Source organism: Caenorhabditis remanei, chromosome X (genome assembly GCF_010183535.1).
Source record: "Caenorhabditis remanei strain PX506 chromosome X, whole genome shotgun sequence".
NCBI lineage: Eukaryota > Metazoa > Nematoda > Chromadorea > Rhabditida > Rhabditidae > Caenorhabditis > Caenorhabditis remanei.
The window spans coordinates 19468954-19492413 of record NC_071333.1 but is presented as its reverse complement, the minus strand read 5'-3'; the positions used below and the strand labels follow the sequence as shown (position 1 = coordinate 19492413).

The window sequence follows — 23460 nt, the reverse complement described above, 5'->3', positions numbered from 1 at the left end:
CCAGATTTGAACTCAAGTCTTTCAGATGTGTCATGTTTTTTAATCCTTATTTATGAATGATATTTCAAAGCGAAACTTTCTTATTTAAAAGTGTTTTATTGGTTATTCCACATTATTATTATAGTATTTCCCCACCGCTAGTTTCTCATTCTACTTTTTGTTGTTTTCTTCCTTATTGTAACCAATTAGGAGCTAGTACAGTACCTGTCTACTTGAAAGGGATTTCGGCAGGCCTTCTCTCTGCATCTCTCGAACGCTGACGCTATTTCTTAATTCGTTTTCCTAGAAGCCAATATCTCTTTATAATCCTTACAATAGCGTTAAAATGTTTGTTTCCCAGTTCATCACTTGTCAGCGGCTGTGTAGTATTTTCCGCCCCTTTGTATGCCTACATCGTTTTTATGGGGCGGGGAATCGGCAGCTCCTCCCTCTTACTCCCCTGGGCTCTGACCATTCACATTCATATTCATACCTTCTCCTCATTCTCCTTTCATTTGGTGTCTATTTTCTGAATCTCCCCTTCTGATCGACTCCTAATTTCTGCAATTTATTTTTTCATTGCAGAGTTCAATCACTACTGTTCTGAAAACAACAATGGCAAGACGAGGAAGCTGTAATGCTACCGCTCGCGGATCTCAACGAAAGACGGTACGTGGTATAATGTTGGTTTGCAGAATATACGATGTTATCACAAAAAAGACTCCGTAAAGGCTAGAACATTTTGATCACAATAATTTAGTATCTCACACTGGAATAAACCTAATACTACACAAGGCACTGTATACATCATCCCCATTAGTCCAAAACCGCATTCCTGGAAGCTGTATCATGACCTCTAGTAGAATTAGGTTGATTCTGTTTGCAGAAGTAGAAAAAATTACCCATCACCTAGATAGCCAAACCATGTTTTTCAGAGATCTCAACGCAACAATGTCACTGCCATCGACAATGGGAACGGGGATCTCCCAGCGGCTGTTCCACAACCAACCCCAGCCGCTTCCCGACGGTTTAATCCATACGTAAGTGTATGTACCTGTAAATATGTTAGTGAACCTGTAAGACGCGGTAAGAAAAAAATAAGCGAACCTCTCTTTGGGAAAACAACACTAGGACACATCTGGCGCGTAGTTTAGACGGCGCGTCTTACATGCAACACCTGCTACATAGAATAAGGGGATAACAATGGTCTTGGTATCTGATGCGAGAGACTGAAATACGCTTACCCAAACAAGTCCTGTAGAGCGACAAAAATTTGAGCTCTGGGAAAAACGACCGCGCATTTTGTAGACAAACCTTGCTATGCAGGCACGTCACCCAGGAGAAAGGAAGTAACAAAAATAACTTGCGAATTTCCGATTTCTGTGAGCACCGAGCCAGCAAAGTCGGGTTCAAGTAATAAAACGGTTCACATGACAAAACTGAAACAATCTCTAAACTGTCTTTGTAATTCGAAGAAGATAATCATTTTTGTAGTTGGCAACATTTTTTCTCTGCGCTCCTTACAAGAAAGTTTATTTCATCTAAAGCGTAGGAATAAGCAGGTTCGTGGTATTCTGGTACAATCGGGTCTGGCTAGGATCTTTGCTACACAGTTAAGAAACGTCTAGAATATAGCAGCTAAGACTTTGACTGTCCTCAAAAGAAGACACCATTATTCCAAAATTTAAGATTTTTTTGATATGAATGGATAAAGAAAACCAGGGAAAAAAGAAAATCGTCTTGGAGCTAGAACTGAAAATCAGTCTGAAGCTAGCTATGAGACCTAAAAGTGCCGAAAATCAGATTTTCCTTTAGAATTTTTAAAAGTGTTCTTTTCACGTGCAGACCAGAAGAATTTCTATGGAAATGTACTAAAAAGTGCACGACACGGAGCAATTTTTGGCACTTGAAGATCTCATTTCAGACCTAGCCTCAAGATAATTTCTTATTTTCTGTGGCTTTCTGAAACGATTTATATAAAAAATCTTGAGTTTCGGAATAATGGTGTGCTCCTTTAACCAGAACCAAAAATGCTTGATTACCAAATCATAGAGTCATTCCAAAACATTGAATGTAACGTTTTCTGAATTGTAGAAAATGTCAAGAAAACTATGTGAGATCATAGTATGAGCGGTTGCTACAAATTTAACCAAAACAATTATTTTTCACAAAAGTCAGCTCTGATTTTGCTCGGATCGGGATTTGACAACTATGAATGTTATGAATTCCATTATTATTGACTAGCGAACATTCTGAACATTTTCTAGTAAGATTTCTGTTCCTAGGAAGCTGAAAAACGTTGAAAAATGTGGAAATTTTTCCGAAATCACAATATCTCCGTTTCTGAAACTTATAACAGCAGAAAACATTTGCAATTTTTATGATGAGAATGAAGTCATATAAGAGTTTCTTCCAAGCGGTTTTTGAAAAAATGCACTATCAACTTGAAAAAAAGGTTGTAGATTGGTCCCAAGCTGAGCTGACTCTATTGAGCTGACTTTAGTGAGAAAATAATATTTTTGGTTAAATTTGAAGCAACCGTTTATTGTATGTTCTTACAACGTTCTCTGGACATATTCTACAACTCATAAATCGTTGAGTATGATTAAAATCGGTTTTGCAGAGGGCTCAGCGCGCTAATGTGGCCGCCAACGCGGCTGTTACCGACATGTCAGGTCAGCTCGCTCAACTCCGGTCTTTGGCGGAATCCCAGCAGGTAAGTCTACCGTTAGCATGCATAGAGAGAGTACGAACGAAGCGTGGCAAAGAAAGTATGAATGTGTATGAAAAAGGGGCGAAAGGTTTTTCCGAAAAATACATTGTCCTTTCTCCATGTTATATCCTGGAGAGTAGTTTAGACAGAGTATCCCACATATGACATCAACTTATCTAGCACCAGATAAATGGGACTTCCTATTAATGGACAAACGCACCAACATTGGCTTAGTTTGAATAAAAAATTCAAATGTTCGAACAACAACGTTTAAGGTTTTAAGATCCAGTATCACAACTTCTGCTTTGACTTAATGTTTCGGAAAAAACTTCAACTTGATACTTTGTTACTTTTAGGTGGGGTCAGAATGAATTTCGAGGTGTTAACTACTAAATTTCTGGCTTTCTGAGATGTTTACGTTTGAAAACTCATGTTTTCGAGAAGTTTCACTTACCGTTTGGCTTTGTTTCTCCAACTTTCAAAGGGCGACTAGCAATTTCGGTAGCTTTATGATATTTGCCGCTTTGGTGATATTTCCGTTTTAAAATGAGGTTTTTTCGCTCATGTGATGTGGTGTAAGGTTTTAAGAGTTTTGTGGTTATTGGGGACTCAAAATGTGTTCTCTATTAATATTGTTATCAGACAAAATGGTTACATAGTTTTGAAAAAAAATATAACCGAGAAATTTTGAATGGTTGGGTCTATTCCAAGACTCAGCGACTTTTACCCCATCCTACTCCCTTTTTATCCAATCACAAATGTAAGTTGGAAAAGCAAGGCCGAACGTAAAATATAAAAATCTTCTATTTTCTATCGCTAATAACAAAAGGGGTACATGACTATTTCAAAGGTTCGAAAGCAGTCTGAAACAAGTTATAAGACATCAATAATTTTCAAAAACTTACAAAAAAATAATTTGAAAAATGAGCATTCACATTCAAAAGATGCGAATTTCTATTAAAATGCACTGAAAAACTACAAGAAGAGAAGCGATTTTTGGTACCTTGATGTCTCATAACTCGTTTCAGACAGATTTTCTGATTTAGTTAAAAGAGGATTTTCTCTTTTCCCTGACTTTCTGAATCGATTCATATTAAAAACTCTTATATTTTGGAATAGTTGTGAGCCTCTTTAATATTACCGATAGTGCCTGATCAGCAAATAATAAAGCCATTTAGAGCTATTTCAACACATAGAATGAAATTAACTCCGTTGTTATTGATTAGGGAACCTTCTGAACAGTTTCTAATGAGCTTGCTGCTTCTAGAAAGCTAAAAAACGTTGAAAAACGTGAAAATTTGACATCGGTTTTGCAGAGGGCGCTGCGCGCCAACGTGCCTGCTTATGCTGATGCCAACATGGGCGTAACTAGATTGGAAGGTTGGCCGACATTCGCTCAACCAACGGCGTCTGCAGGACCCCTTCAAGTAAGCGTACCTTTAACATACACAAAGATAGTACAGACGAAACGTGGCAGAAAAAGTGTGAATGGGTAGGAAAAAACGAAAGGTTCAGTGCAATCGGTGCAAATTAGTGCGATTTTTGATCGGTCGTCTTAAAATGGCTATAACTCTCTAAGGAAAAAGTTGTCAACTACAAAAATGTTTGAAAAAACATTAAAATTTTCATGGTGTGACATTCAGAATTACTACGGCACACTCTCAAAGTTGGGCATTTTCCACTGAAAACAGCCAAAGTTGATACATTTTTGTCCGGTACTGTATGTTCGAGTTAAGCACTTACACCGTGGCAGGCTCTTAAAAATTCGATGTTTTTAGTCGATGAAAACAGTCTGTAAATAAATTTTCTTTCAGAGACAAATGCCAGCACCAAGAGGAAGAAGAGGAAGAGGAAGATCAGCCGGTCGTTCTTCTCAAGGAAGAAGACGCCTCTTGCCGGCTTCGATGGAGGTAATATTTGTTTTTTGATAATTCAAGAATTGTATTTATCTTACAATATTTTTTTTAGGAGCAAGAAAATCGAGGCGCACCGCTGGACCGTGGTCTGGACTCGGATGATGATTATGATGAGGAGGTTCGTGTTTTGAAAAATTTATAAATGGAAGAGACGTTTTCATCTAATTTTTTGCAGATGAGAAAAGCGTCATTGGAGAACAAAAAGGAGAGAGAGGAAAAGGAGAGAAAAGAAAGAGATAGACGAGTGCGAATCGGAGAAAGAGTGAGTTATGCCATTACGAAACGATTTTAATTAATAATGGAATCCCAGATGGCTCGCGAACGTTTTGAGGAGGAAGGAAGGCGAAGTGAAACAGAGAGCCTTGTGGATGTATACGAGCGCATAGGTCAGAGAGTAAGTGTTCAATGTTTTTGATACAAAATAACCGAGTGAGAATCACAACTTTCCAGCTGCAAGCTCGTGAAGCCAACCGCCTCCAGGAGACAGGCCAGGAAGAAAGAGCTGTGAGTTTTATGAATTTTCCAGAAATTAAGTGAAGTGTGAATATTGGAATTGTCATTCACAATAATTAATTTGAAATGAGCTAAACATTAGTTGTTATATTGAACGACAGTTTTTGATAAGGTTGCTGTAAAACTTTCAGTTAGGCGGAGTAAACTATCATTATGAAGGGGTGCATGATAAGAGAATTTATCTAGTGAAGCTTTTGTTGATATATTATATAATTGTTCTAACCTGGAAAGTTTTTGAGTTTTTGCAATATTAAAATTTTTGTTTCCATAGATCAAAAATTTATTGTGATTTTACAGGTTGTTCCAGGAGAAACGCTCTTTGCTCCACAGGTTTCCATGGAGCCCACTGTCACGGAGGCTGGACATTTCCCGGTATGTTAAATACAAGTCGGATTTTTTCTTATATATTTTTTCCACTTTACGCACCCAAAACCTCTAGAGAAATTGAGCAATAATTATAAACTTTGAAAACTAATATTTTAAGATAGCAACACTCAGTATTCATTTCACTTTCAAAAAAAGAATGTGATATTGCCTACTCTTATTTTATTTTTTCACATTAACATTAAATTGAGAACAAAATAAGTTCACAAAAGCACCACACAAAAGTTTATCAATAATAAAAAAAATAGATGTTTTGCAATTTTGTGCTTCTTTTTGGTAACTAATGTAGTAAAAGCGCTAGAGTTGTGCAATTTTATAACAACAAATAAGTTTATTTTTCTGAAGCTGATTTCTGAATCAAACCATGAATTTCAGGTTTCCCCTCAGGCCAGTTACCTTCCAGCAAATATTCCGCAGCTCCAACCACCGGTAAGTTTCAAATACCAGAGCTTATAGTAATTGCTAACTGAGAGAATATAGCTTAAAACTCATAAAATATTTCTACAGTAAAATAAATTCGCATATTTTAGAATACAACCAAGATAGGATAGTCGTAATTCTTACTGGCGGGTGCGCCTCTAGTACAGGTTTTGTAGAGATGAAAAAATGACCAAAGACGTTATTTAGCAACCTGAATGAGATAATGATTCTCAGTATTAATTTCATTTCCAAGAAGATAATGTAATATAGTCTACTATTCCTTGCTTCCTCACATTGGCATTAGTATCAAAAGTATAGCGATACAATCTTCCCTCCATTCCTCTTTTTTCTGTGCCCACCACCCAAAAATTAGTCAATAATAAGAAATAATAGATTTTTTGACCATTTTCTGCATTTTTTTGGTGAAAATGGTCGTTAGTTGAGGTGTTAGTGTTGTAAAACTTTATCAAAACCATATTTTGAAGCTAAGTCTGAATCAAACCATGAATTTTAGGTCCCACCTCCGAACAACTACTTGCCAGCCACGATCCCGATGCTCCAACAGCCGGTAAGTTTTAAGTACCAAAGTTTGTAGTTTCACAGAACCCCGTAGGCTTTTGTTACTTCCTATTTATAGCGAAGTGTCAAAAATGTGTACTCCTAAGCTGTTTAAGCCAAAAATTTACGTAAGTGAAATCTTTCAGACAAGTTGAAGATCTATAAAGTGATTTTTCTTGGGAACCGACTCATTATAGAGCGAAATTGTAATATTTTTAAGTTTTCGGTATCTAAGAATTGTCAAAGTAATCTAAAGATTAAGAGACGTGTAACAATTGACGTTTTTCATGAACTTAGTTTGGTCCCAACAAAAACAAATATTTCAATAAACTTACATGAAAATCAATATAATTTTTCAGACTCCTCCACTTCTTGTGAAAGAGGAGGAGCCGGACTGCCAAGAAATTGACATAACTAGACCATCCATCAAAATCGAGCATGGAAAGGAAAACTGGAAGAAGTGGACCGTATGTAATTCTAACATTATTGACTGTATAAATTTTCATTTCAGAGAAAGCAAGTCAGAGCCTTCATCCGGTCAATAGAGTACCGTGATGCAAAAGAGGCTGAGAAGCTGATCGATTTGAATTTGAATGGATTCGGATTGTATTATCATTGGGCAGACGAAAAGAACACGGTGAACCGTGGCATCAGTCTCGATTTTTGGTACGAATTCCACTATCATTTTGCAAAAATTGTGAAAGAATTGGAGAGATTGGAAAATGAGAATAAGACTAAAAAGTAAAAGAATGGAATAATGTTTTTGTACTATCGAACCATTCTTTTTTAATTTTTTTCAAGCCAGTTTCCATTTTTATTATTTTTAGTCTTATTCGAGCTTTCTCTTTTCTTCTATTCTTCTCCACCACCTCGTCCTCCTTTTTCTCTCCAACCACTCTCTGTTCACTCCTCTACCAACTTCCCTATCCCTCAAATCTGAACAACTCATTCTCTCTACTCCATTGTTCTATAGTAAATACTAAATTCCTCAACTTCCATCCCCCCCACCCTATTTTCCTTATCTTTATTTTCTAGTCTAGCAGCACCTCCCCACTTTTATGAAGTTTTTCAACTTTTTTCGTGTTTCCCCCCCCCCCCCCCCCCCCCCAATTTTTGCTTTTTCATGTATTTTTTTTAATAAATAAAAAAATAAATAATTCGAAATTGCAAAGCTGTAAAGTATCTTCAAGCCGGAAAGCGGATCCTCATCAAAACTAAAAACATTTCTGGTAAACTACTAATTTATAACATTGGGATAACAAAATACTTAAAGAACAGGACACGTTTAAAAAGGAAAAATTGAATTTGACAAAAAACCATTAAAGAACATTGAGGATCAAGTACTATGTACATATCATAACCGGCAGTTGAGTTTTGAAAACGACAAAATATATATAGTGAAGCAATAGAGAGCATAACGACGGCAACGATGAGTGGATTTGGTGGGCAGGCGATAGATGGACAGGAGCTTACTGCCTGAAAATCAAATTTTTGTGTGGATTGAAACAAGATGCTCAAATCCAGGCATGTGAAGTCACTAACATGTTGGACATGTTAGACACACCATAATTCACATTCAGTTTTTATTCTCCTGAACTCATATGCATACTTGCAAACAGGGCCGAAAACGGCCGGCACGGGGATTCGCTTAAAACTGAGTTTTATGAGCTGATAAATATACCAAAATGTAGATCTCCGCGAGTTCCATGTTTGTGACCTGCTACGGGCCGTATTGCTAGTCGTTAACATCCTGCGGGCCGAGAAAAAGTGCCAAAAACCTCGAAAACGGTCGAAAAATCCATTCTAGCTCGGCCCGCGGCACAATTACGATAGGGTTATAGAACTAGCCATGATCTACATTTTAAAAAATGTTTTTTAGCCTGTTAGATTTCTATTTTATATTCTGGTCTCATTCGAATTAAAACTTACGAGGACGGTCCTGGCTGGTGCATGATGGATTCAATCGTCTTGTACACCATCTTATTGCCATGATGCTCTAGCACAGGTCGATAGTGTTGTTCTCGGGCTCTGGCTTCAGCATTTCTGGAATGAAATATGGTTTATTTTTTGAAAACTAATTGTATTAACACTCACTTCTCCGAGAACTCTCTTCTGGGAATTTTCTGGAGAGATAGCGGTTCCACCACGTCACTGGTCCTCTTCATAATCCTTGCCTGAGTCTTCGGCGGGACATAGATCACGGGGCGGTTGTTCCGCTTCGACTCTTCCCGTTGTTTCACCAGGAATTCTTTGACAGTGACGTCCTCCGCTTCGCTTTTCATTTTAGCCAACACCTCTCGTTTTTCTCTCTCCAGCTGCTCTTCCAGTTCCCGTTCTTTTCTAGTGAGTAATAACGGTACTCGTTTGCGGTATACAAATGGTGGTGGCGTTTCTGGGATATCTCTCTCATAATTTGGAGGTTTGGGATCATGAGAGAGCGTCGGAATCGATACTTTTGGTTCTCTTTTTCCAGGCTTGATGTATGGCGGCGGCGGATGTCTGGCTGGAATAGGTGGGAGAGAAGTCGTGGATCCGTTGTTCTGACTACCATTGGTTGCAGATGTTTCTGATTCTTTCTTCGGCGTCACAAGAGAAGACGGAGAATTCAATGGACGTACACTCCGAATGTTGATCGGTTTTGGGTGGATCATCACACGTTTGCCAGGAGCCATTGTATTCTGATATTGATTAAACCGAATGGCTTCACTGGTAGTTTCCGATTTGATTGGTAGTTCTGAGGATGAGCTAGAAAGCATTTCGTCTACATTCGGTTTGACTTCTTCCTGTGGGACAAATCCTTGATCCAATAACTCCGGTTTCACTTCTCCCACTACTGAGCCTTCCAGGTGGATGTCTTCTGGCTTTTTCTCCTTGGTACTTGATGACTCGGGCTCCGGAGCACTTTGAGGCATATTCCTTTTCCTTTTGGGCTCTTTGGGTGTTTTCCATTCGATGAGCTCCTTTCCATACAAAGAAACAGCGGTGAGCATGAAGTGCGGTGAGCATAAAGCCGGGAGCGTATCGTTTTTCCTCATTGTTGAGAAGTTTTGTGTCATCCGACCAAAATCCGAAGAGCAATGTGCCTCTTGAGTCGCTGGCTTCACAATCTCTGCAACTTTGTTCCTGGGCGGTGCAAAGAGTGGTCCTTGGTACTGCGGTGGCACTTTTGTCGGCAATGGTGTTGGCCGTTTAGGTGGCCCTCTTGATTTCTTTGGTACCAACCGGATTATTTTAGTGATTTTCGGTACCAAGCGCGTTTCGGTACTGGAAGCTTGATTAAAGGCGCTTTGCGCCATAAATCGAGTGGGGTGGTAAGGGACCGGCGTTCTTGGAGCCAAATTAGCTAAGCTAATTGAAGCTGCTGAGCTCGGGAAAAGTTTATGAGCTAATTCGTTCGCAGAAAGACGTTTTTGAACGATAGGAGGAGTAGGTTGACTTGAAGTCGAGGAGCTTTGACCCGATGAAGTCGTTGCTGGTTGCGGTTGTCTTGGAGAGTAAATGGCCGGGGTAGAGCGTTTTACACCGGACCATGGTGGCGGTATCTGACTTGTAGTCGATCCACTTGGAGTTGAAGAGCTTTGAGCGACAGAGCATGAAGCCGGTGGACTTGGAGTCGAGTTGCTTGGAGCAGTACTGCTTTCGGCTGGAGATTGTTGAGAGCAATGACTTGGAGCCAATCTTTTTGGAGCCGGTTTTTTTGGAGGTGGTGTCTCTTCTCTGCTCTTCAACATTGATAGAAGTACGGATTCTTTCTTGCTTGGTATTCCAGAATTCAACAGCAAATCTTCCGGTTTTTTCTCCACTGGAAGTAACGCTCCACTACTTTCACCCAATTGCTCTGACTTCACATCAACAGTCAATTGTGACGTCTTCAGGAAGCCTACAGTAGGAAGCTCTTCCTTTTTGCCTTCAGTGGGAAGCTCTTCCTCTTCCACTAGCGGAACATGTGGGAGTTGCGGGAAACGTTTATGGTCTTCAAGAAGGAAATAACTCGAGGAGCCTTCTGGTTTTTTGTCAGTCACCAATTTTAGGCTGTTGACATCAAACTCCTCGTATGGTCTCTCTTTCCGTCCCACTTTGATGCCCTGTCCGACGGCACTCTGGATAGCTCCTACCGGAGTCAGTGTGACGGTGGCTATTTGTTCAAACTCAAATAGCACGTCTTCTTCGACAATCCGGGATAGAGAATAGTAGAGCTCTAGTTTGGATTTGACGTCACAAGAGAGGTACCTCATGTTCGGCATGAGGTCCTTGGTGAAGCTGAAATAAACCATTTTTCGAATTTTCCAGTTTTTAATGAATTTTAATGAAACTCACTGGTCACTCAATACTTGCCATGGTCGTTGCGATCCCACTTCCTCAATAAATTGTCTCCAGAATGCCCATCCATTCATCTTTACTTGAAACTTCTGGCCTTGGTTGAGCTTGCATTTATTCAGAATGTGCTCCCAGATTTGAGCATCTTCTTGCTCGGAGAACGCCTGAGCGGCGAGTGAATTCTGTGGTGCTTTGAGAAGTGATAGCCGGTTTTTGGACTTCAATCCAACAACACAATTTTGTTGGCAGATATGAAGAAAGATCCGGGCTGGGCACGTCGGGTAGACCATAATGCGGCCATCTTGACGAAGTACCACGTCGATCTCTCTTGTGAGCCTGCTAATGAAATTTATATTGAATATTGATGAAAAACGGGCGTAATTTAAGGAGAACAGTCGTCAGATACACCAGTTTTGGGACTTTTGGTGTGCGGGCTAATCTTTACTCACAAGTTTATCGATGGGAGGCTATTCCAGGATAATATACAGTACATTTTTTGCTTTTTTAGTTGCAAATATCCAACTTTGAGAGTGTGTAATAGTAAAACTAACTGGCCCACAAAATAGATTTTTAAAGGATCGAACAGACCAAGAGTAGAACTCCATTTTTGTTATTGACAACTTTTACGGACACTCCCCAGAGAGTTATGGTTATTTTAATTAGACAGTTAAACAATCGCACTGTTTTGCACGAAAATTGGTCAAATTGAAGGAGAAATTACTCTGTCGAAATGTAAAATTTTAGGCAGCGTCCGTAAAAAAACTGTTAACTACAAAAATAGATTTCTACTCTTGGTCGGTTCGACCACATAAAAAGTTATTTTGTGTTTTGTGATATAATATATTTTTGGCCGGTGATGTAGTTCTATATCACCAAAAAACTTCAACTCACTCTCTGATAAACTGCTCTGAAACCGGCTGCTTTGTATGGTAGTAGATCGCCGCTTTCGTTTCAAGCGACAATGGCATTTTGTGAATGTTGGGGAGAAGAACACGGAGATATCTGCAGAATCAAAATTTTAAAAAACCTGAAGAAATCCATGATAGTTACCTCAGACGATACGTGATTGGTGTTCGATCAGCGGATAGTCTCTTCTTATACAACTTTTTGAAATGCTCCCACACTTTCTTCATCGTCAGGTCTTTGCAGCCACTGTTGATCTTATCCACCACATACTGCATCATGAGCCCATCATCTTCCTCCGTGAAGCGAGTGTCGTTGGTTGACTGGCCAATAGTCACCCAACGAGTCGGTTGTCCATCCTCTTCGTCCTCTGGCTCGCTGTCTGGATGGACCACGTCCCAGTGGTGGAGCAACAGACTTCCGGTGATTATGCCTTCCTCATCGAACTCTACCTCGAACTTTCTCACAAGCTTTTCACGTATTGAGGGGTCTACGCGGATGTCGAGGGCATAATATATATCCACTTTGTCGTCCATTGACACTCCATTGTATTCATGAAGCTTGCGGAGCAAGTAGAAGAAGCTGAAATTAATAGGAAATGATTTTTTTTTGAAAATTTAATGGACAAAGTTTTATATTCTACTCAACTATCTTAAAACTATAGTATCTTTGTGCTAACAGGTCAAACACGACTATTTTTGCTTCTGAACTCATATTTCTGGAATTTTTTATCGAAATACTAATTTTAAATAAAAACTAATATGTAGTCACGTCTGGGCTAAGAGGCTTTGCAGCAAATATGGAAAAAGTCTCCAAGGTTCCGTCTTATTTGTCTTTCTCAAAAATTTATTGATTTTGTTGTTTTTAAAGCTTTTGCAACCTACTTGTCATTTGACCATTATTTTCAAGTACTTTTTATCCTTGAATTAACCGTAGAACTACTTAAATTTGTCAAATAACTCAAATGGTAGCTCAAAAACTCCATTTTCAGAAACATTAATGTTAAAAAATATGCTTTTCGGGAAAAATTCGCTATCTGGGGCCGGCCGGGCTAACCCGGGCCAGGAACAGGTGAAAACTTGGAAATCGGCAACTTGATTTTAATACAAATTTTATGAAAACTTACTGTGTGCGATATCCATGCACATCCCGATCAGCGCCAACAAATTCTCTACATTTCTCCCAGAAGACCATCGAATTCAGCTCCACTCTTCGCTTGGCAACTCTTCCTTCTCTGGCCGGGTTTTGACTCCGAATCCGGGAGAGCACAAACCGAAAGATAGCCAGACTATCTTTTTCGCTAAAGCACTCTGTCACTTTACGTGAGGTTGAGGCTTGTGGCAGTGATTTGTGGGGCTTTGATTCCTCGTTGGAACTTTGGTTTTCTTCTTTGGGAATGGAGAGCGGAGCATTGGAAGAGGAAGGGGAGTCTTGGTTCACAGTCGCTGCAAAAAATTAGTTCAAAGATAAAAAACAATATATTTTAATCACTTACGTGGTGTTTTTGGCTCCTTAATTGCATCTTCCAAGTGCACAGTCGTCAGAGACACTGGCTTTGGCACGCGAGTCGATCTTCGAAGCATCGCTGAAAAAAATAAGGGTTTTTACGATTTTCGGATGGAAATACGAGAAAAAAAGGGAAACAATTGAAATACTGAATAAATAGCCCTTGCCCTATGGCCCCAAATTGAACGGTTTTTTTTCTGTTACTTGAGATTTTCAAGAATTTATCTTTTTTAAACTGTATAGAAAAATATACAATGAAGAAAACAAGAAAATGCTAAAAAACAATAAAAAATCACTGAAAAAACTAACGGGGAACCGAAAAAATCGAGATGGCCTAGAAAACCCGCAACTCGTCCCCCGCAGAGAGAGACACTGTGCCGAGCGAGACGCAAAGAAAACGAGATGGTTCTAAACGGAGACTGTTGGAGGTCGGGAGAGAAGGGAGGAGGACAACAAACAACCGAATGTTTATTAGAGAGGAATGGACTGGTCAACTGGCGAAAAGAGAACGAAGAACGGGGAGATTTAGACAGCGAAAAAGGAATGATGAGCAAAAAAAAGAGGGCATCGGTGTAATGGGTAAAATATGTACGGTGTTGTGGCCCTTGATTGTTATTACGAGGAGTTCTCAGACTTGTTGTGAACACCTTTACATGTTTAATGCTGCCATTCAAGACAAAAATGATGATTTTAGGTGAAAATCGTCGCAGTTCCGAATTTAATGTTTTATTTCTTCGATAATATAAAAAAAACTGTACGAGAACTTTTTGAGACAGGTAAGATACAAATTCTCGGCAAAAAGTGGAAAATATGAATTGGAAAAAAAAGGAAATGAGGTTACGGGCTGTTTCAAAGGGACGAACGGGAAGTAAGCGGAAACTATCGGTTGGTGTAACCGAAAAAAACGGGTTGAGAGCAGAAAATATTACTTGAGAAGAAAGAATTCACAGGAAAACAAATTATGAGACATGGGAGACAGAGAATATGAAGAATTAGAGAACTGGTATACAATATGGTATACAATATTTGAAATTTTGGAAAACACTATTAAATTTGTAACATAGCAATTGAGAAAATCGAAGGGGTCGGTTGGAGAGCAGGGAAAACATGTGAGATTGTTGGTTACCAGAGAACGTTTGAAGATGAAATCGATGGAAGAACCGAATTATAAGCGGTGATTATTGGGAAAGAGTATTAATATTGAAAAAAAAGCTAAAGATGATGGTTATCGGTGTAAATGGGAACGGATGATGTCAGTTGAAGAACAATTTGACAGTTGACAATCAATCAGTGAGTTTGAAACCAGTCAATTCCAGTAATCTGAATGTTTCATATTATTAGAGTATATAACTTTTTTCTAAACTTACTGTTTCTTATCCATCTTCTGTCTATAAGAAGTCTTTCCGGACTGCGCACTGATAGTGGGTAATGTCTTGGACTTTGGCCTAGGTGCTTCCATCGGTTGTCTTTGAACAACCATCCTTTCAGGTCTGAAAATCATGGATCTAGTTGTGAAATATTTTAAAATATTGATTTTCCCTTTAAAAATTAGAAAAATTGAGGCAAAGTTCTTATTGTCAAAAAAAGGACGATGCGGGTAAACTGTTTGATAGATACCCTTCAATATACCGACCCACTTAAAAGGTTATCTTATCTTTTTGACCGTTCCTTTGTTCAAAGTTAAAAGCTCGATAGTTTTGCTAATATGCACTAAAATAAGTCGGTTTCAGGGATAAATAACTTTGAAAACCTGTAACTTTCAGGATAGTGTTCCTACATAAAAATGGTCACATACAAAAATGACGTTAATAACATTTTGTACTCTACGTCGAGTTATATCTAGTGAGCAAACTTCACACTTACGGTTGATATGGTTCCAGTTTTTGCCAAGTTTTCTTTGGAGCAACTTCTCTCGGAACACTCTGCTTCCCAACTGCTGTTTCTTGTTTGACAGCTTGTGAAGAAGAGCCTGATGCGGTATTGGAGATGCTGAAAATCAACAATAGTTTGAGAAATATCTTCACAATGACAGAAGGCTACCTTTGGACGTTGGCTGAGATTTCAAGAGCGTCTTCAGCATTTTTCACAAGCTCCAGCCCAGAGTTTGTCTCCTCTGAGTCTGGCTTCGGCTCAGATTCTAGCTCTGACTCTGGCTCTTTTCCTGCTTCTGCTTCAGGTTCACTCTCTCGCTCTTTTTCTGGATTTGAGCCTGAATCTAGCGTTGGCTCAGGTCTTGACTCCAGTTCTGGCTCCAGTTCTGGCTCTGGCTCTGGCTCTGGCTCAGATTTCAGTGAACTCATGGGACTTTGAATTGAAATCACTGGAGATTCATCCTCCTTTTGAGCCGATTCTTCGGAAGACTCAACGTACATCATTTCCCTCACCACTTTTGGGTGTGAAGTACTGTTGATTTTGGCATAAACAGCAGATGGTGAAGACTCCAAAACTTCACTGTACCTGTTTTCACAGTAGAATTCTTCCTGGGCATCTTCATAAATATCATCATCGGATTCCACTTTTTCCGTTGCTGAAGCCGCAACATTTTCTGTCGATGATGATTGTCTAGATCCCTTTATTTTTTTCCTGTTGAACCACCTTCTCCTCCCACCTCCAACTTTCATTTGTCTATTTTCCACATTCTCACTAACAGCGGGCACTTCAGGATTCTCAATGTTATCTGTTGGAGTATTTTCTTTAACTTCCACGGCTAGAGGTGCTTGCTGTCCGACTGGTTGTGAGACAGTGCTTGCATTAGTGGAACACTTGCTGTTGTTTCTTCGAACTGGGTTTCTGGCTCTCTGATTAGATTCGCCATTCCGAGAATCGTAGGAGTTATATCTGCTCTGTTGTCCGCCGTTTCTCTAAAATGCATAATCTTCAGAAAATGGAACCAAATAGAACGTTACTCACCGGATTTCTGGAATTTGTGTAAGTCGATGTTGACTGATCCACTGGCACACCGTATTTTTCCTGAAAACGAAAGTTTCAATTTCGTTATGTAAACTGAATTAGAAACCTACATAAAGATACATATAACTGTACCGCCCCTCGTAGAAATGTGCCGATGGAGTATTGGGGTATCTTGTTTCGAGATAATGTTCGAATGTTGTAGAATTCTGAAACATCTTTGTTACGCACAACTAACATGAGCTACACTAATTTCTAATTCACTAACCCACTGATTCATTCCGTATGGATCTTGCCAATTTGATGAAGAAGAAGGAAACGAATTGTACTGAAACACCATAGTTGTGAAAAATCAACTATGGATTTTTCTATTACCTGGTATCCCCTCCACGAATTCATATCATATGGGTTATCCGGGTACCACGACGCTCGCATTTGTGGAGTATTTGCCACACTGTACGTGGAACTAGACATTGGTGAGGTGAGAACGTCCTGAATGAAAAAATTTTACATTTCGAATTTTCATAACGATAACTAACAGTGTAGACGGGTTGCCCCTCAAAATACGCCGAGTTGTACGGCGTTCTCCATCCTGGTGGCGGCTGGCTGAACTGGTGGTGGATTGGGGGCGGACCAATAGCTGGCGGGCCATAAGCTGGTGCTCCGTATGCTGGTGGAGAGTAGGCTGGTGGGGCATAAGCTGGTGGTGGTTGGAGAGGGACATATGGTTCTAGCAGCGGGTAGTATGTCGTGGGTTGCGGATTGTACCGTTCCAGGTCGGGGCGAACTGGCTAAAATTCCAAGGTAAGATTTTATTATTGACTACTAGAATTTAACATACCCGTTGAACATGAAAAGCTGGTTGATAGTTTTGTGAGCTCGACCCGGCAAATTGAATTGCTCCAGTTTGATTTGACATCATTATTTGATTAGTCTGAAACCATTCATCATTGAAAAGACATGCAGTTAGTAATTAGTTCCCATAATTTTGGTTCTTACTTACCAGCGAGGTTTCTGAGGGCCTTTGTACCGATGATTCCGATGATTCTGAAGTCGGTGCCGTGTTTGGGCCGGACAGCACATTCTGCATATCTGTCGGGTGGGTTTCCTGGAATAACTTTCACGCGTTTAGGAAGCAAGATGAGATTTATAAGATGGAATTTACTGAAGCTAAGACTATCCCAACCACTATTCATGACGCTTTCTAGAATTAGAATTACCAGAAGTTTTTATAGTTTCCTCCTTTTTTCTAAGATTTTGCAAGTCACAGTTACCGTAAAATCTGTAATACAAGTGCTTGATCGCAGTGGTATATCTCGGTTCCGAAAGGAAATATCAAAAAACTGCTAACTGTCAAAATAACGCTTCATAAATATTTCTTCAGTTTAAAAAATTTGCATATCTTTATGATAGGATGCTTGAAATTTTTGCTAACGGATACGCTTCTATCACAGGTTACCCGTTATGTAGCGAGTTCAGTAATTTTCTAAACACTAGTTACTCACCTCATTTGATTTCGGAAAATCCGGGAAAGAGGTGTCAAGCTCTGGAAGTGCTCCTCCTGTGTTCTGGCCCACAGAAATGCAACCAGAAACGCCTCCATTCGACTGGGTAGCAGCGGCGAGGACCGAAACTAGAGACGGCGCTGTAGAAGATTCTGACGTTGGAACTGAATCGATTCCTTGAGCGGCAGAAACTTTTGGGATTGCAGCAGGAGGGTCAGAGCACAGTTCACGCTTGGATTCAAGACTTGAAGATTCTCTCATTTCTTGCATTTTCTGAAAGATCATCAGTTAGTATAGAAATAAGTTGAAGACTATCCCAATTACTATTCATTAGGCTTTCTAGAACTAGAATCAAAAAATAGCTATAGTTTTCACCTGTTTCTCGGATTTTCCAAATTACAGCTATTTAGTGAGTTCAGAAACTCCCTAAACCCTGCCACACTTACCCCGTTCAGTTTTGAAGAATCCGGGATAGAGGCTTCCACCACTGGGAGTGCTGCTTCTGCTTTCATATCTACAGAAATGCTACCAGAGACGTCTTCATTTTGTGACTTGGCGGAAACGACGGGTGCTGCAGAAGAAACTGCAGCTTCGATTTCTTGTGCGGCAGGAGAGTGAGAACCCTGTTCACTTTTGGATTCAAGAATCGGAGATTTTTCCATTTGTTCCATTCTCTGAACGTTCATCAGTTAGTATAGAAATACACTACTGGCCTAAAATCTATCATATTTTGCCTTTTTCAGTTGAAAATGCCCAACTTTGAAAGTGTGTCATAGTAAAACTAACTGGCCCACAAAATAACTTTTTACGTGATCAAACAGACCGATAGTAGAACTCTATTTTTATCGTTGACAACTTTTTTGTATGGGCACTCATTAGAGAGTTATGGTCATTTTAAGGTTGACTTTCGGTTGATTTGAAGGAGAAATTACTTTCTCGAGATCTAACTTGCTAGGGAGCACAAAAAATTGTCAACTACAAAAGTGGAGTTCTATTCTTGGTCTGTTTAATCCCATAAAAAGTTATTTTGTCTGACAATTTTTTTCAGGAGTTTCCGTTGTTTCCTATATTTTCCTCCGGATTATGCTAGAGAGCGTTAATGATTTTAGGAATTTCCTAAAACCCCCCTGACTCTCACCTCATCTGATTTTGTAGAATCTGGAATAGCGGTATCAACCACGGGGAGTGCTGCTTCTGCGTTCAGATAAACAGAAATGGTACCAAAATTGCATCCATTCCGTGACTGAGTGGAAATGACTGGCGCTGCAGAAAATTCTGATGCTGGAACTGCATCTTCGATTTCTTGAACTACACAGTCATTAATTATTGCGGCAGATGGGACAGAGTTCTGAAGATCTTCAGTTGGTATAAAAATAAGTAGGCTACATCTAAATTACTATTCTATAAGCTTTTAAGAATTAATTTCTCCACCTTCCAATCTATTATTTATTTACGATTATGCTAGTCATTGCTAGTTATTCAAGAATCCCCAAAAAATTAGTTACTCTCACCTTATCTGATGCTAAAGAAGCAACGTTGACTGGAAGTGCTGAGCAACTTTCTGAAATTTCAGAAGGTTCTGATTCTGGAACTGCATCTTTAATCCGTCGATTGTCTATTTCTGGAGAAACGGAACCGAAGGTTTCATCATCTGAAGTGGCGGATTCTGCTTCTTCTTGAGTTGTAGAAGAAGTTTCAGGAGATTCTAACACAGAAACACCATTTTCCATTTTTGGAGTGACTGAATCATCCAGTTTCAGAGCAGAAGTGTTGGAGCTCTGATCGTAATTCAGTGGAATTGAAATCGGTCCCACATCTGGTGAAGCTGAAGCAGTGGAACTTGCTTGTGGTTGTTGAGTTCCAGTTGAATCTTGATGAGTACCCTCCGGCAACTTTTCTGCATTGCAGGTTTTCTGAAAAAAAAATTAATTTTGCTTTGAAACCTATTAAAAAATCGACAGATGGTATCGACAGGTGGCTTAGTCTACAAAACTGACAAATCTTATGTGGGCGGAGTTTTAAATATACACATGTCATTTGTTGAACATCTGGCTCATCGATGTTCAAAAAAGGAGCATGCATTTCAAACAGGACCTCAGATGATGTCATTCAAAAAATTGTGTTTTTCTATGTATCTCAGGAATTTCTCACATGAAGAAAAAATCTGTGGTTCTAAGGAGACTATGATGTAAGACATTCAAGGCGAAGTAAGAAAGAGAGAGAGTGAGAGAGAGAAAAAGGGCGGAGTTTGGAGCATTTACAAAAAAGAATAGTCATTTCTGAACACCTGTGCAGCAAATCGATATTGGAATAGGAATATGTTGAAAATACAAACCCAAGGGATATCTTCTAATCAGAATCATGAAAAATCGGGACATACCTCATCCTCCACTGGAGGAGTCGACTGCGATGATTCTCCTGCTGTTACTGCAGTTGTCAGATCTTCAGCAGAAACATCAGAAGCTGCTGAAGCGGAATCAAGATTTGGAGTCTTGTCAGAATTAATATTTTCCGCGTTTCCAATGGCCTAAAATATACCAGTTGTCTCGTTTCAAAATACAAATCTACCGATTCCCAACTCACATTATCAGTCTGCATTGAATCCACATGACAACACAACTCAGACTTCTCCATCTTCATTCCTTGCTTGACAACTTCCGCGAATGACTTTTTTCCCGCCCAGGCGATATTCGTTTCGTCGTTTCCGGAGGACACGCTGTCCATTTCTCCGAAGTTTTCTGGAAATATTGTTTAATTTGCTTCAGAATCATAACTAATAGTCGCGGGAGAAGACATTAGCTGGGAAGGAGAAATAAAAATTAGGAGACTATTATATAAGACTTACATCTAGGATTTTCAGAAAACGGAAGTAGTGTAGTATCGTGCCAAGTGTAAGCAGAAGAAGAAAAAAGAAAAAAGACCGGCGAGAGAAATGAGATGTGGGCGTAGTTGTCTACAAAAGGGAGTAGCAATGAGTATGAATGTCACTTTTGAACAGATGGCGATTGGATGCTCAACAAAAAATACATGTGTTCTCTGTCGGGCCGCCTATGCATGATGTCACTGTAGACTCTTTAAAGTAGCACCGGCACAGAATGTTTTTATTATTTCAAAAAGACTATGCGAGGTACATCAGGATGCTCCCACACACAGACAGACACACCCTGTTACTATACCGAGACACAGAACTTGAATGAGTAGTCTCACTGTGTTTACGAAGAAGAGAAACGGATTTGACTGTTCTCATTATCTTAAAAATACAATGCGAAAGACATCCGGATGCTCCCACACACAGACAGATTCCGCTTGCAGTACCAGAACACAGAAGTTGAATATGTAGTCTCAGTGTGTTCACGAAAGGAAGGACAGAAGTGACTGCTCTCGTAATCTCAAATGTGCAATAAGAGAGACATCCGGATGCTGTTACACACGAACAGAGAGGGTCAATAGCGTCAGAGTAATACGACTTCTTTAAAAACCACGAATGTACCATTGGCGGGTAGAAAAACTTGTCACTTACGCGACCTGTGTTTCGTTAAACTAAAAATAAAATAAAAACAACGAGATGACCCGCCGTTTCAGAGCAAACTACTACTATCTAATAACACACATCTCCCACCAAATCAAGAGAAAGCAGAAGAGAGAGCAGAGAAGCAAAGAAGTGGGCGGAGAATACTCATATAGAAAAATTTATCGGATAGGCTCGACGTTTTTGTAGGAGCTGGGGTGTAGTTGGAAGTGAGAGGGAAAAAATGTTACATGGGTAGCAGACAGATGACATATGGAATCTACGAGCCGGTATGGTATCCAGTATGAAATGACATCAGTACAATATGAATTCACCTTTTAGAGCAAGAACTATAAAGATAATGATTTGTATGACACATCCCAGAGGGTTATTCAAAACGACGCAATTATTTGCTACAGTATGACAGTGTATCAATTTTAGGAGGCTCACACAAAATTTTGATTACATCATTCGATATGAATCACTCTCATTTTCAAAAATCACTTTGAGAGTTTCTGTAATTATGCTCCAACCTTTTCAAAAATTGTTTTGCAAAATCTGTTTCGAAATTAAAACATAATTGCATGTTCCAATATATATTTCATATGTAACTATGAATATATGTATTCATAGATATCAGAAGTTTATTTTTCATGTTTTATCCTTTATTCTTGACTCGTCACCTTTTTAAGGTTTTTTGGGACACACATCGGTTTAAAGTATTAGAAACAGAACCCAACAGCATCTGTTAAATTTTTTTCAGGTACAGCCAATGGCAACTTCTTGTAAATTGAAATAAAGTTTTTATGTAGCCGATCATGTTGTTTACGGGTGCGAGTATCGACTTCAAATGTCATCGGATACGGTTTACAACTGTTTATCGCGTTGGTGGAGCCTCGCATGTGGTACAAAGCCGCGAACTAAGCGCGGTCAATTATATGGCCGACGACTCGGGGCTCTAAAGCGCGAGAGACAGTGTTTTGCGTTTTATAAGCGAATTGGAACAAAACATGTGGGGAGTTGATTCAATCAGAATAATGTTGTGAAATAAGTTTGAAAAGTAGACAGCAATGGTGTATGACCTCACTCTAATCAAGGTTATATACGCATATACATTTGAGATGTGGTGAGAAGACGAGAAGCAAGTATCCAACATGAACTTGTTCCTGTATCTTTTACCAAATCACTTAATCGAAGCAACACAAACCGAAAAGAAAACAAGATTACAGAATGAGGGTGCTGAGATATGAGCTGGTTTTTAGTGTTGTATCTCGTGCTAATAGAGAAACAATGTATAATAATCACTCGTTTATTAGTGATTCGGAATACTAGAATGAGGGGGGACAAGGGGTACAATCCTTCACGGGTCACGTTCCGGATTCAGGTATCAAAACTACAACTGACTTTAGAACGAGAGGAAAAGGATGACATTTCCTCTTCGCGGGCAAACGGGGGAATACGAGGGAAAGCGGGTAGATCAAAAGTATAGATCAAAAATAATATAAATCTTTGTGACTAAATAACCAACGTCACAACACCTCCCTACGTAAAGATAAAACATACTGGTTAATCAGGTAACAACAATGATGGTATCAGGATAAGTAGAACAAAATAGAAAGTATCACAAATAAGAATTTAGCTGTGATCTGATGGATCGTACTTGACGACGTTCTTCCTGACACGGGTTGTCCTTCTTGGTTGAACTGGAGACGGAGCAAGTCGTTGTCCTTGAACTGCTGTAGTTGTTGACTGACTTGACGACGGTTGAGTAGATGCCCTTGACTGAACTTGTTGCGCTGGAGATGATGATGTCCCTTGACCTTGATGCACTCGTTGTGGTGAATCCATGACTGGTGTAGATGTCATATCCCTCTTCGCTTCATCGGTAGACTTCTTTGCTGACCAAACTGTCGGTAACTCGAACACGTCGAACATAGTGGTAGCCCACTCATGCTCCTTGCTTTGCTCCTGTGTTGACTCCTCCAATCGCATCTTCATTTGATTGGCATGTACAACACGCTCTCGTCCGTCATTCAGACCGATGACGTAGACGACTCGACCTTGTCGCTGGTTAACCTTTCCAGGCTTCCACGACCATGTATTCTTCTCGAATACCTTCACGAATACAGAATCACCTTTACGGTAACTTCTGGCTTTCACTCCGTGATGCTTATCAAACTGTTCTTTCATCGCAACCTGCTTTGAATCTACAGTTCTGTTCAACTGTGGTATCATCAAAGATAACCTTGTTCTCAGACGCCTTCCGAGATGAACCTCCGCTGGTGTCAAACCTCCAAGAGCATTTGACGGTGTTGAGCGATAGTGTAACAG

At 39.7% G+C, this 23460-nt stretch overlaps 3 protein-coding genes across 3 annotated transcripts; 1 reads left to right on the top strand and 2 right to left on the bottom strand.

The window, feature by feature from the left end:
- Positions 1–594: 594 nt before the first annotated feature.
- On the top strand, positions 595–7228 carry GCK72_025921 (uncharacterized protein; the record flags this gene model as incomplete). Its single annotated transcript, XM_053736553.1, has 14 exons — positions 595–648; positions 915–1019; positions 2603–2695; positions 4009–4119; positions 4507–4602; positions 4661–4726; positions 4784–4870; positions 4919–5002; positions 5059–5112; positions 5419–5493; positions 5881–5934; positions 6440–6493; positions 6843–6950; positions 6995–7228. The coding sequence occupies 14 exons, from the start codon at positions 595–597 to the stop codon at positions 7226–7228; spliced, it is 1275 nt and encodes a 424-aa protein (XP_053580119.1).
- Positions 7229–8408: 1180 nt separating this feature from the next.
- GCK72_025920 (uncharacterized protein) lies at positions 8409–13286 on the bottom strand (the record flags this gene model as incomplete). The annotated part of the gene is made up of 7 exons (XM_003099954.2): positions 8409–8526; positions 8578–10743; positions 10801–11136; positions 11692–11802; positions 11851–12285; positions 12830–13148; positions 13199–13286. 7 exons carry the CDS (start codon positions 13284–13286, stop codon positions 8409–8411), a joined length of 3573 nt encoding a protein of 1190 aa, XP_003100002.2.
- A 1206-nt stretch (positions 13287–14492) lies between these two features.
- Positions 14493–20345, bottom strand: GCK72_025919 (uncharacterized protein; the record flags this gene model as incomplete). The annotated part of the gene is made up of 17 exons (XM_003099973.2): positions 14493–14529; positions 14577–14699; positions 15073–15198; positions 15250–16070; positions 16120–16179; positions 16230–16325; positions 16385–16444; positions 16492–16608; positions 16656–16907; positions 16958–17050; positions 17120–17224; positions 17622–17894; positions 18068–18295; positions 18760–18969; positions 19133–19534; positions 20002–20148; positions 20205–20345. 17 exons carry the CDS (start codon positions 20343–20345, stop codon positions 14493–14495), a joined length of 3291 nt encoding a protein of 1096 aa, XP_003100021.2.
- Positions 20346–23460: the final 3115 nt, after the last annotated feature.